This window comes from Lampris incognitus, unplaced genomic scaffold, assembly GCF_029633865.1.
Source record: "Lampris incognitus isolate fLamInc1 unplaced genomic scaffold, fLamInc1.hap2 scaffold_155, whole genome shotgun sequence".
NCBI classification, from domain to species: domain Eukaryota; kingdom Metazoa; phylum Chordata; class Actinopteri; order Lampriformes; family Lampridae; genus Lampris; species Lampris incognitus.
This window is the reverse complement of record NW_026611120.1, coordinates 59,890-73,000: the sequence shown is the minus strand read 5'-3', so window position 1 is coordinate 73,000 and position 13,111 is coordinate 59,890. Positions and strand designations below refer to the sequence as shown.

The 13,111-nt window shown below is 45.9% G+C and overlaps 1 protein-coding gene across 2 annotated transcripts in view; it reads left to right on the top strand.

The window, feature by feature from the left end:
* coq8b (coenzyme Q8B) overlaps positions 1–13,111 on the top strand; it is a 49,741-nt gene that overhangs the window by 517 nt on the left and 36,113 nt on the right. The window contains exons 1-5 of one of the 2 annotated variants that reach the window (XM_056301813.1): positions 8,894–8,979; positions 9,511–9,692; positions 9,929–10,085; positions 10,255–10,457; positions 12,917–12,983. In XM_056301813.1, coding sequence (XP_056157788.1) covers positions 9,513–9,692; positions 9,929–10,085; positions 10,255–10,457; positions 12,917–12,983 — 607 coding nt within the window. In that variant the 5' untranslated portion in view covers positions 8,894–8,979; positions 9,511–9,512. Of the gene's footprint in view, positions 1–8,893; positions 8,980–9,510; positions 9,693–9,928; positions 10,086–10,254; positions 10,458–12,916; positions 12,984–13,111 lie in introns of those variants that run through there. The other variant, XM_056301814.1, reaches the window with a different exon arrangement.

Sequence of the window (13,111 nt, the reverse complement as noted above, 5' to 3'; positions counted from 1 at the left end):
GCAGAGTCGATGGTGTGCCCATATATGGTTTCTCCATGACTCCCCTCTTTCACTCGCCCGCCCCCCCCCCCACATTCAGAAATGGACTGGCTTAATTAGCATAACAAGGATATTATGTTGACAAAGCACTCATGGATAAAAATATCAAGAATCAGGAACACTTCGTCATTTCACTTCATGCATGAATATATATGAATATATGAGCAATTTAAAATGTACAAATGCCTGTTTTACACACACACATACACACATACACACACACACACACACACACACACACACACACACACACACACACACACACATGTAAAAAACTGTCCACTCCTTCCTCCTGAATTTTGACCTTTCTCCATCAAGTTAATTGGTATAAGGTTTTAATGTATAAGCATGTGTTGGACAGAACTCTAGCCCGATGGAGTTATTTGTTGCAACATGTTCATAGATTTACTCTGTATCTTCACTATGTCCGCTTGGAGCACCGATCAAAGTGCATCATCAAATAATAGCACATAAATAGGTTTGCACCGTATAGGGATTTTCTTATTCTTTTGGCTGCTCCCGTTAGGGGTCGCTACAGTGGATAATAATAATAATGATAATACATTTTATTTGTGGGTGCCTTTCAGAGCACTCAAGGACACCTTACAGAACACAGTAAAAAAAAAACAAGCAGCACTGTATCAGACAGAATAAAATCAAAACAAAGCAGAATAGACAATAAAAAGTTAACACAACAGATAAGTATAAAATTATCACCTGGACAAAACTCAGTGAAGTGTGGATCAGACTGAATATGCCAGTTTGAAAAGGCACATTTTGAGATGGGAGTGAAGGTTGAAAGAGAGTCAATGTTGCGAATGTCTTGTGGGAGAGAGTTCCATAGGCAGTTCCGTAAAAGAAGTGGGGGGGTATAAAAATGAGGGGGTCTGGGGACATGCCCTTTTTGGGGACACGCCCTTTACTTTGACTTAGAATGCTTCCCCCGATATCATGTTTGCCATTGCTGACATGGAAACTTTGACAATTTCTTAACAGTTGTTCTATAAACCAGCACCCAAAGGCAAACTTCTGAAGAACATGCTTTACTTTGGCTTTGAAGGCCTCTCCTAATCCTGTTTGTCAGTGCTAAAATGGAAAATTTGACAATTTTGTAACAGTTATTCTATAAATCAGCTGATATGATTATCTACCATTGTTTATTTCTCTGCCAACGTAGACAATTATGAGATACGCTTTTAAAGAGAAGCAGATTTACAACGCCATGTCGCGTATCTCTTGATAACTATGGCATTTAGTCTTTTTTTGGTTTCATAGAGCAAACCTAAACCAAATACATATTGGCATAATTTATGATCGTATATAATCTGAATGAGCCTGAAAAGGCTTACAATGCTGTATTCCAAATGTTATAGTAGGTTGGCTGTTTTGAAAGGTTGGTAGTATTTTGAAAGTAAAATAAATGCATTAACGTGGTATCAAAACCATTTTTTGACTTTCAGCAAAAAAATCAAACATTAACACAGTAAGCTAACGTCTGAAGTTGCCTTAAAATTGCAAGAATTTTATGTATCATTCCACTGATTAGCAACTGACAACAATGTTACAAGCGAAGTTTCCTAGGTTTTATGGCAAACTGGTTTACGAGTTCAGTCAGGTCAATGTCTTGGGAAAGATCTCTTTCGCTGCTGATGATTAGCAAACTCTCAAGACAGTCTTCTTCCATCTTTTTTCCACCTTGCTGTGGCATCGTTCACAGCTGGCAATTGTCACGGGTATGGTTGCAGCAATGTGGATGACGCGAAAGAGGTTTGGATAGAGGGCAACAAGATCACCACCTGAAAATGTTTTAAGGATTAGCAGCAGATATGGATTTTTCAATTTCTTGGCTTTTCTCTCCTCAATCTCCTGCAGCAAAATTTCGAAAAATCTTGAGTCTCGGAACATGGAGTACTCACGGCCAACTTCTTCCACAAGAACATTATATCTTTTGGGAAATGTCTTTATTTCTGTAACGTTCGCTTCATTCCATTTGGAAGGACTAAGTGTGGGTATGAAGGAGTTCAGAAAGATATGAAGGAGCTAAGTTATTAAGGGCCTTAAAGGTGAGGAGCAGGATCTTGAGGTCAATACGGTATTCAAAACAGGGAGCCAATGGAGTTGCTGAAGAACAGGAGTGATATGATCTGTGGAGAGTTCTGGTACTGATACAGGCAGCTGAATTCTGGACCAATTGAAGTTTATGAAGACGCTTAAGGGGAAGACCAGAAAGGCACGAACTGATGAAGCCTCTTGGATGAGAGGTGAAACGTCTTCACGGATATATACCAAGTCCAGTTGCACTTGATTCAGTTCTTTTGGATAACCATGACCTGGATGAGTGAGAACATTCACAGACATATATTAATACTGCATATTCCATCTCTAGTGCTCTGTCCTGGCATGAAACCACTGTTGCTCGCTAATCATCACCTCTCCTCTTAACCTAGCTTCTATTACTCTTTCCCATATCTTCATGCTGTGGCTGATCAACTTTATACCTCTGTAGCTGCTACAGTTCTGCACATCGCCCTTGTTCTTGAAAATCGGTACCAGTATGCTTCTTCTCCACTCCTCAGGCATCCTCTCACTTTCCAAGATTGTGTTAAACAATCTAGTTAAAAACTCCACTGCCATCTCTCCTAAACACCTCCATGCCTCCACAGGTATGTCATCAGGACCAACTGCCTGTCCACTCTTCATTCTCTTCATAGCTGCCCTCACTTCCTCCTTGCTAATCCAATCCACTGCACTTCCTGATTCACTATCCCTACATCATCCAACCTTCTCTCTCTCTCTCTCTCTCTCTCTCTCTCTCTCTCTCTCTCTCTCTCTCTCTCTCTCTCTCTCTCTCTCTCTCTCATTTTCTTCATTCATCAGCCCCTAAAAGTACTCCTTCCACCTTCTCAACACACTCTCCTAACTTGTCAGCACATTTCCATCTCTATCCTTGATTGCCCTAACTTGCTGCACATCCTTCCCAGCTCGGTCCCTCTGTCTAGCCAATCGGTACAAGTCCTTTTCTCCTTCCTTAGTGTCCAAGCTGTCATACAACTCATCATATGCCCTTTCCTTTGCCTTCACTACCTCTCTCTTCACTTTATGCTGCATCTCCTTGTACTCCTGCCTACTTTCTTTATCTCTCTGACTATCCCACTTCTTCTTTGCCAACTTCTTCCTCTGTATAATTTGCTGTACTTCCTCAGTCCACCACCAAGTCTCCTTGTCTTCCTTCCTCTGTCCTGATGACACACCAAGTACCTTCCTAGCTGTCTCCCTCACTATTTCTGCAGTGGTTGCCCAGCAATCCGGCAACTCTTCACTACCACTCAGTGCCTGTCTTAACTCCTGCCTGAACTCCACGCAACAGACTTCCTTCTTCAACTTCCACCATTTGATCTTTGGTTCTGCCTTCATTCTCTTCCTCTTCTTCTTGGTCTCCAAAGTTATCCTACAGACCACCATCCGATGCTGCCTGGCTATGTTCTCCCTTGTCACCACCTTGCAGTCTCCAATCCCTTTTAGATCGTGCCTTCTACATAAGATATAGTCCACCTGTGTGCACTTTCCTCCACTCTTGTACGTCACCCTGTGTTCCTCCCTCTTCTTGAAATATGTATTCACCACAGCCATTTCCATCCTTTTCACAAAATCCACCACCATCTGTCCTTCCACATTTCTCTCCTTGACACCATACCTACCCATCACCTCCTCATCACCTCTGTTCCCTTCACCAACATGTCCATTGAAGTCTGCTCCAGTCACCACTCTCTCCTCCTTGGGTACCCTCTCCACCACGTCATCCAACTCACTCCAGAATTCTTCTTTCTCTCCCATCTCACACCCAACTTGCGGGGCATATGCGCTGATAACATTCAGCAATACACCTTCCATTTACAGCTTCATACCCATCACTCTGTCTGACACTCTCTTTACCTCCAGCACGCTCTTGACATACTCTTCCTTCAGAATGACCCCTACCCCAATTCTCCTCCTATCCACACCATGGTAGAAGAGTTTGAACCCACCTCCGATACTCCTGGCCTTACTCCCCTTCCACCTGGTCTCTTGCACACACAGTATATCTACCTTTCTTCTCTCCATCATATCAGCCAGCTCCCTCCCTCTACCAGTCATAGTGCCAACATTCAAAGTTCCGACTCTCACATCCACACTCCTACCCTTCCTCCTCTCCCGCTGCCTTCTCTCTCTCCTTCTCCTTCACCCAACAGTAGCATAGTTTCCACTGGCACCCTGAGGGTCAACACTGACATCAGTGGGGAGTTCATTCCACCACTGTGGGGCCAGGACAAAAAAGAGCCGTGACCGGGTCGATCGACAGCAGGGGCCTCTGAGCGACGGACGGGGCAACCAGGCGTCCCGAGGCAGCAGAGCGAAGTGGGCGGGTGGGGGTGTAGGGCTTGGCCATGGCCTGGAGATGGGAAGGAGTTGTTCATTTCACTGCCCTGTAGGCTAGCACGAGAGTCTTAAACTGGATGCAAGCAGCTACTGGGAGCCAGTGAAGGGACATGAGAAGGGAAGTTGTGTGGAAGAATTTGGGGCGGTTGAACACCAGACAAGCTGCAGCTTTCTGAACAACCTCCAGAGGTCTGATGGCCGACGCCGGGGCGCCAGCAAGGAGGAAGTTGCCGTAGTCCAGCCGGGAGATGACCAGAGCCTGGATGAGCACCTGTGCCATCTCGTTAGTGAGGAATGGGCGAATCCTCCTGATGTTATAGAGGAGAAATCTGCGGGAGCGAGCAACCGATGCAACGTTTGCAACAAACGACGGTTGGTCGTCCAAGATCACACCCAGATTCCTCGCAGTCCGAGTTGGCGTCACCATGGTCAGTGGCGCCGGCAGCTGTAATCCTGTACGCACGGTGCGTACAGACCCATGTATGCACCGTGCGCTATTAGCCAGTGTCGTTAACACAGTCATTGGCCTTCAAATGTAATTTGCGTCAAATGGCGTGAGTAGCAAAAAACCCCAAAAACGAACAAAATCATTAAAAAAAAACAACGTACGCATGGTGCGTATAGGATTACAGCTGCCGGCACCACTGACCACAGTGTTGTCAATGGTGATGGCCAGGTCTCGGGGCTGGCAACCTTTCCCTGGGAGGAACATCAGCTCTGTCTTGTCCAGACTGAGCTTCGGGTGGTGTGTCGCCATCCACTCCGAGATGTCAGTCAAGCACACAGCAATGTGTGTCTTTACTTGTGTGTCAGAGGGAGGAAAGGACAAGATCAGCTGGGTGTCATCAGCATAACAATGGTAAGAAAAGTCATGCGAGCGAATAACAGAACCCAGGGATGTCGTGTACAGGGAGAAAAGGAGAGGACCCAGAACCGAACCTTGTGGAACGCCTGTCGACAGTCTGCGAGGCTCCGACACAGAGCCCCTCCATTTCACCTGGTAGGAGTGACCCGTCAGGTAGAATGCAAACATTGAGAGTGCAGAGCCTGTAACACCCAGCCCGTCGAGGGTAGAGAGGAGGATCTGGTGGTTCACTGTGTCGAATGCAGCTGACAGGTCCAGGAGTATCAGGACAGAGGAGAGAGAGTTTGCTCTTGCAGCATGCAGCGATTCTGTCACTGCAAGGAGGGCCATTTCTGTCCAGTGACCCACCTTGAACCCAGACTGGTTGGGGTCCAGGAGGTTATTCTGGTGGAGGTACAGAAAAAGTTGGTTCAAGACAGCACGTTCGAGAGCTTTGGATAGAAAGGGTAGAAGGGAAACCGGTCTGTAGTTTTTGATGTCAGAGGGGTTAAGCGATCGTTTCTTGAGAAGGGGGTGACTCTAGCAGTCTTGAAGGCAGATGGAAAGCATCCTGCCTGGAGGGAGGTGCTGATGAGGTGGGTTAGAAAGGGAAGGAATTCATGTACTATAGACTGAAGAGGGGAGGGGACTGGGTCAAGGGAGCATGTGGTGGGGGCAACTGGATGTGATGAGGTTGAGGACCTCATCAGGGGAGAGGGTAGTGAGGTGGGATAGGGTGGGACATGGAGAGGTGAGGGAGGTTGCAGAGGGTGGGCTAATGCAAGGAGCGCTATCCGGGGGGTGAGAAAAGGAGGATCTGATGTCATTTACCTTCTTGTCAAAGAAGTTAGCGAAGTCATCAGGGAGAAGGGAGGAAGTAGTAGGAGGAGGTTGAAGAAGTGTAGAGAAGGTTTCAAAGAGTTTCTTAGGATTAGAGGCAGAGGATAGGATTTTAGAGCGATAGAAGGCAGCTTTAGCAGCAGAAGGGGAGGAGGAGAAAGTAGAAAGAAGAGATGGAGGTTGAGAAGGTCCTCTTGGAGTTTGCCTTTTCTCCATTTGCGCTCTGCCACTCTTAGGCTCCGTCTGTCAGTACGTACCGAGTCGGACTGCCAAGGGGCAGGTGGAGTTGGATGTGCAGGCCCGAAGATGAGGGGACAGAGATTGACCAGAGAAGAGGAGAGGGTAGAGAGAAAAAGATCAGTAGCAGGGGGTAGGAGAGAGAGAGATTCAGGTGTAGGGAGGGTAAAGGTAACAGAGGAAGAAAGATCAGTGGCGGAGAGAGAGCAGAGGTGTCTACGGGTGGAAACCATGTGGGGGGGGTGAGAGAGCAGGACATGAAATGGTGGTCAGAGAGCTGGAGGGGAGTAACAAAGAGATTGGAAATAGGACAGTGTCTAGTAAAGATAAGGTCCAACTGGTTGCCAGCCTTGTGGGTAGGAGGAGAGAGTGAGAGGTGAAGGTCAAAGGAGAAGAGGAAAGAGAGAAGAGGATCTAGCTTGTCAGTGTGGATGTTGAAGTCACTGAGAAGGATAAGTGCAGAGTCATCAACAGGGAAGTACGAGAAAAATGTGTCAAGCTCCTCCAGAAACTCACCAAGGGGGCCTGGTGGGCGGTACACAACCACGATGGTGAGTTTGACTGGATAAGAGACAGTAACAGCATGAAATTCAAGAGAGGGCAGAGAAAATTGTGGAATGGAAACAAGAGAGTATTTCCATTTTTGGGATATTAGCAGGCCAGTACCACCACCTTGCCTCCCAACTCTGGGAGTGTGAGAAAAAGAATACACAGCTGACAGAGCTGCTGGTGTGGTAGTGAGTGTTTTCTGGCATGATCCAGGTCTCAGTAAGAGCAAGAAAGTTGAGGGAGAGCAAGGATGCATAGCCTATGACAAACTCAGCTTTTGGCACCACAGACTGGCCATCCCAGAGCCCTCCCGTCAGCACTTGCTCACTGTGAGTAGAGAGAGTGGGATAGATGAAATTGGTAGGGACACGGCGCCTAGGAGTGACCCAACATCTATGCCAGCCCCGGGAAGAAGAAAGGACAGGAATGCGAAGGAAAGTCTATAACAAAATACAGATGACTGACCGGATCTAAAAAGAGCAGTCCTTGCTTGACTAAGTCTTGGCTCGAAAAAGTCACACTTGCCTTTGTTCACTCTAGCCTTCGTTCAACCTAGACCTGTTTGCCCTCGGCTTGTTTGCCTTACGCTTGGAAGCATCTCCTAGTAGCAGCAGTGATTCAAAGAACACTGGTTGCTAATTGTCTGCCAGGAGTGCAGGCCAGACCCTGGCCACTTAACTCCCGATTGGCTAAAGAGCTAAACTGAAACTATTGCCCAGAAACTGGTCACTTATGTAAAACTCTATCAAACCTCACACAAAACTATTAAAACTGCAAACAGCAAGTTACCAAGGAATATATTTATAAACTAAAAGAATAACTAAGTCAAAACAGCTAGGCAACAAGAAATATTTAAGGACACACTAGGTGAAAAACAGCTACAGCTAGAATAACACAGCTACAACTAGAATAATATCCCACTAGTTCCGACTAGGAACCAGCAGCAGACCTATAGAGAAAAGCACTAATACTCAAGCAATTTCAGCATCTCTGATATATTCTTTGCACAATTGCACTTTATCACCTCTTATTTCGCCTGTATAAAGTCATCCTTGTGTATATATGTGAAGATTGTTGTCTTGCTGTGTTGTTATTCTATGTTAAGTACACAGAGAGAGCCACGAAACCAGAGTCCAATTCCATGTGTGCAAACCTACATGGCAAATAAACATGACGCTGATTTTGTTATGGGACAAATATATCATCAACATCAGTGCATTGTTTTCTGGGGATGTTTTTATTTCACATTTTGTCTGATTGTGTTATGTAGACATTTGTATTCGTTCTAATTTTATTCAATTTTTACAGTTTTAAGCATTTTTACAGAAGCCTCTGGTTATTAACCTGTTTTATATGAATGCAGATATCCTGCGAATAAAAATCATAAAAGCTTTGCTTAACGCGAAGGAATGGAAGCCGTACGTATTGCATGATAAACAAACAAGATGCTTCAGGGACACCATATTTGAAGCCATCCAACATTTTTGGTGGTGGTGGCGGTGGCGGGGGTGGGGTGGGGGTGAGGTGGGGTGGGGGTGAGGTGGGGTGAGGTGAGGTGGCGGGGGTCGGGTGGGGTGGGGTGGGGGTGAGGTGAGGTGGCGGGGGTGGGGTGGGGGGCTCAACTGAACTTCTTGAACCACCAGTTTGCGCTTTGGTTTTGTAACGTGTGTCCTTACACGTGCGCCGAGTGAGGCTGCGCCAAGACACGCCCCTCCGAAGCTCCGGTTGGACTTGGATGTAAGAGCGCTGCCTCTCGTGGCGCTTATTTGACAACTATTCGTCAATTCCTTCGTGTGTTATATTGTGAACCCGGGGCAAGTTTTGCTTCTGTGTTATCATTGGTTACACAGAAATAACAATTAATGATTCGCCTCGCTAGACTCCACCCTTCTTATCAGTATAGGAACTGCGATTGGAGGGTGGTTAAATCCGTCAAAGCCGTACTTCCGGGTGCTGGAACGTTGCAAAACAAGTCGTTCAGCAGTTGTTGTGTTGTGCCGGAGGACGCTGCTGTGCTGCGACATTGGCAAGGACACCTCCCATATTAATTAGAAGTGAGTTAATTGACAAGTTAATCGTCCTGTCTTGTTGTCGCATTCAGTCGTTGTGTCCTGACAGATGCAGGGGAGCGGGGTAATGTGAGGGCTGGGTGGTAACTAGCTAGGTACGCTGTTAGCGGCTGACGTTACGACACGTGGATTGGGATGGCTGTCCCGGTTGAAACCCTGGCAAGTTAAAGCCCATCTTTTAAGCCCTCGTTCATTCTCTCGTTGCCATTATTTCAACGCGCCGCCGCCAGCACTGCCAAAGGCGGCGTCCCACGTGTGCTGCCGTTTTACTGCGCGTCCTGACTTGAGTCACGTCCAAGCTGAAACCACCCAGCCAGCAAGGTGCATCGTGGAGAAAACACACGTTTCGTGAGAGAGTTTTGTCATTACATTGCTGAGTCCAACTATTCGAAACGTGTCTTGATATTCTAGCTCACATCGACTACTAGACTGTTGTTGTTCGAGGGAGTTGGGGGGCGGGTCTGTTACCTTGTGTGCTGTGAAGCCATTGATTGCATTTCTGTCTGTCTTTTGAAGGGATGTTATCCGACATGCTGCAGGTGCTCCGCGGTGCAGGTAAAGTAGCGTCCGCCCTGCTCACCACGCAGGCGGAGCAGCTCAGGCTGGTCACATGCAACTCGTCTCTCGGGGCTGGAGTCCAAGCTGCCCAGGGAGTGCTAGAGGGACTAGTGGGCACAGTCATGGGAGATAGTACTGGGGTGAGGATAACCCTATACCCCCCCCCTCTCTGTCTCTGTCTCTCTCTCTGTCTCTCTCTGCTTTTGAGAGGTGGTGGAATTATAGTGAGCTCTGCTCTGCACTAAAATCAAAAGTACAACACCTTTGCTTGAATTAAAGACAAACTATGGAATATGACAAATTAATTAGATCTTTTTAAGTATTTTTTGGATTTTTTAATTTTTATTTAACTGAAGTAACAAAACTCTTTCTTTAGAAACAGTCTATAACCGAGGATGTGTTCCCGGATGCTGAGGGCTGGGAGGAGATGGACCCTGAAGAAGCAGCCAAGTGGGCTGTAGAGTCTGAGTTTGCCCCTGATGCAGCAAAGCAAAATCGGGCTGGGGCAGGGGCCTCATCAGAGGTGCTAACAGGTATTTTAAATCCTCAATGTAAGCATGTTGGTAAAATACCAACATGACACCTTTTTCTTGTATGCAGTGGCATGTAGCTTAGTTCATTATGACACATGTGTGGCCATAGCAACTTCATATTATTGTTGAGAGAAGTTATCATTGATACCCTTTCCTATCCTTTCCATAGGAGTGCCTTCTGCCGCAGGGGCTGCTCCAGGAGGAGCAGGCTGGCGAAGACAGAGTACCCGATTCCTCCATATCGCCCCTGGCCCTCAGCACTACTGCCAGACCAGGTTTGTTCATGAGACAGTGGTGGCCAGACTCACGCCAGAGGACATCAGGAAGGCCAGGGAGGCTAAGCAGACATTGGTCAAACCAGTCAGACAGAAGGTTGGTTGAATGACTACATTTAATAGCCTGATGTAGACTGGGAAATGATGTCATTATGTTTAAGTGATACTGTTAATGTAAGTAAATCAGACTTGGGTCACCTGTTGATTTTCTCTTAAGCTTACACAAATATCTTTTTGTTATGTACAGACTGAGCAGGCTTGTACCCTTGTAAAAGAGAGGTATATAAAGCTATTCTCAAAACTTCTTGATGTATGGTCAATAATCCAGGTGTGAAAATAAAAGAACATTGAATCAGTTCCTCAGGACACAACGTTTCTTGAGAGAAATGTTTCATCATCATCTAAGTGACCTCTTCAGTCTCACCTGACTGCAGGTATCCCCACCCTTATAAACAATACAGTGACATAATGACCGAAAACAACAATCGGTTTCATATGCAAATTGCCGTGACTTTTCAATGGCAATGTGTACTATTCACAGAGGATTTGAGAATGGTTACAATCACAACATTGTAAAATGGCATCAGATGTACCCCTAGGCCCCTTCCCTTCAGGGATGGTCATTCCCTCTTCACATAGATGGCCTGTTTGACTCCCTGTTCAAACCAGCGCTCCTCCCTATCAAGGATGTGCACATCTTCATCCTTGAAAGAGTGGCCACTGGCCTGTAGATGGTGTAGACTGTGGAGTCCTGGCCTGACGTGTTAGCTCTCCTGTGTTGTGCCATCCTCTTGGCCAGCGTCTGTTTGGTTTCACCGATGTACAAGTCATGGCAATCCTGCTGGCACTTAACAGTGCACTTAACACTACATTGCTCTGTTTGTGCTGGGGGACCCAATCCTTGCGGTGGACCAATTTCTGGCACAGTGTGTTTTGGGGTTTGAACGCAACTGAGATGCAGTGTTTTGAAAATATGCATCTTAACTTTCACTACTGGTTTACGCTTAGACAGCTGTTGTCCTTCTCCTCTCTTCGATCAGCTGCTGCACTGTTTGGGCGTCTTCCTGGCTTTGACAAACGCCCAGTTAGGATAACCACACTTAACCAGGGCCTGTTTAATGTGGGATTTCTCCCCTTCCCTGGCCGCTGTGCCAATGGGGTGTTGGTGCTGCCAGAGGACAGACTACACATGCACATATGGGAGATTTCGTATCACACCATTCACATACATGGGAGAAGAGACAAGAAAAGACATGTCAAACATTGGAGAGAGAAAAGGATATAACATTGAAGCAGGATAACCAAATTATATGGATCCACAATATAGTATATATATATATATATATATATATTTATATATAAAGAATGTGATGAGGAGGATGCCAAGCTGTGTCCTGGTGGCGACCACCATCACCATGGAGACCTGGGAGGAGGACATACTACACTTGCACATGGGGGAGACTCACATCATGAAGAGAAAGGAGAAGACCTCATTCAGTGAGAGAGAAAAGACATGTGAGAGAAGAGAACAGTTTGCAATAGTCAATAATCTATACTCTATAATCTGGTCAGCAGAACAGTGGTTGGTAAATTCATTGAGACAGAAACCGACCCACCATGCAGTACAGGTTGTGAAGTACTCAACTTAAAGGCAGCTAATTGCAGGTTAAGGCAAAAAGATGAGTTTTAAGTTTGGATTTAAAGACTCAACAGACTCTGATTGTCTGATGGCAGCAGGCAGGTTATTCCACAAGAACGGGGCCCGGTAGGAAAAGGCCCTTCCACCAGCTGACTTCTTTTTAACTGGGTGTACACAGGAACCCTGTATTTTGGGAGCGTAGAGCTGGAGATGGCATGTAAGGTTTAAGGAGATCAGACAGGTAGGATGGGGCAAGACCATTTAGGATTTTATAAGTCAGCAGAAGCACCTTGTATTCTGATCTAACATGGATAGGAAGCCAATGAAGGGAGGCAAGGATTGGTGTAATATGGTCAAATTTCCTAGTTTTAGGTAGGATTCTAGCAGCAGCATTCTGAACCATCTGAAGACTTTCAGTACTAGAATGTGGCAGACCTGAGAACAGAACATTACAGTAATCAAGTCTGGATGAAACAAATGCATGTAGTAGAGTCTCTGCATCAGCCATGGAGAGAAAAGACCGAATTTTAGCTTTGTTACGTAAATGAAAAAAGGCAGTCTTGGTGATTTCTTTAATGTGCTTATCAAAGGAAAGGCTGGGATCAAACATAACAAACATCAACACTATGCAAAACACTATAATAATGAGATATGTAAACTTTGTCCTTTTTAATCAATTACACCTTAACAAGCCAGTCTTATTTTTGGATGACCCTCTCATGTGGTCAAGATCAAGTTTAAATTGCTGCAGCTGGGCTATAATGGAAATCTCTGGACCCCCAGCAAGGTTACATCTCTGTCTGTGTGCTAAGATCCTGGTGTTCTTCATTGAAACATCCATGCCTTTAACACAGTTTGGATTAGGACCATGGCTAATGTCTGAAATACCTCACAGAAACGTGATCTTTCTTCTCCAGCTGAGTGACCGTTCAAGGGAGAGGAAGGTGCCTGCTACGAGAATCAGCAGGCTGGTTAACTTTGGTGGTAAGAGCATTGTCCTTTACCCATTTACTAAAAAACTAAACACTGTATTGCATGTCTACTCCTCAATGCAAGTATTGTTATGGTATTGTACATGGGTAGCAGCAAAGAGTGTAATCTAGTTAGTGGGG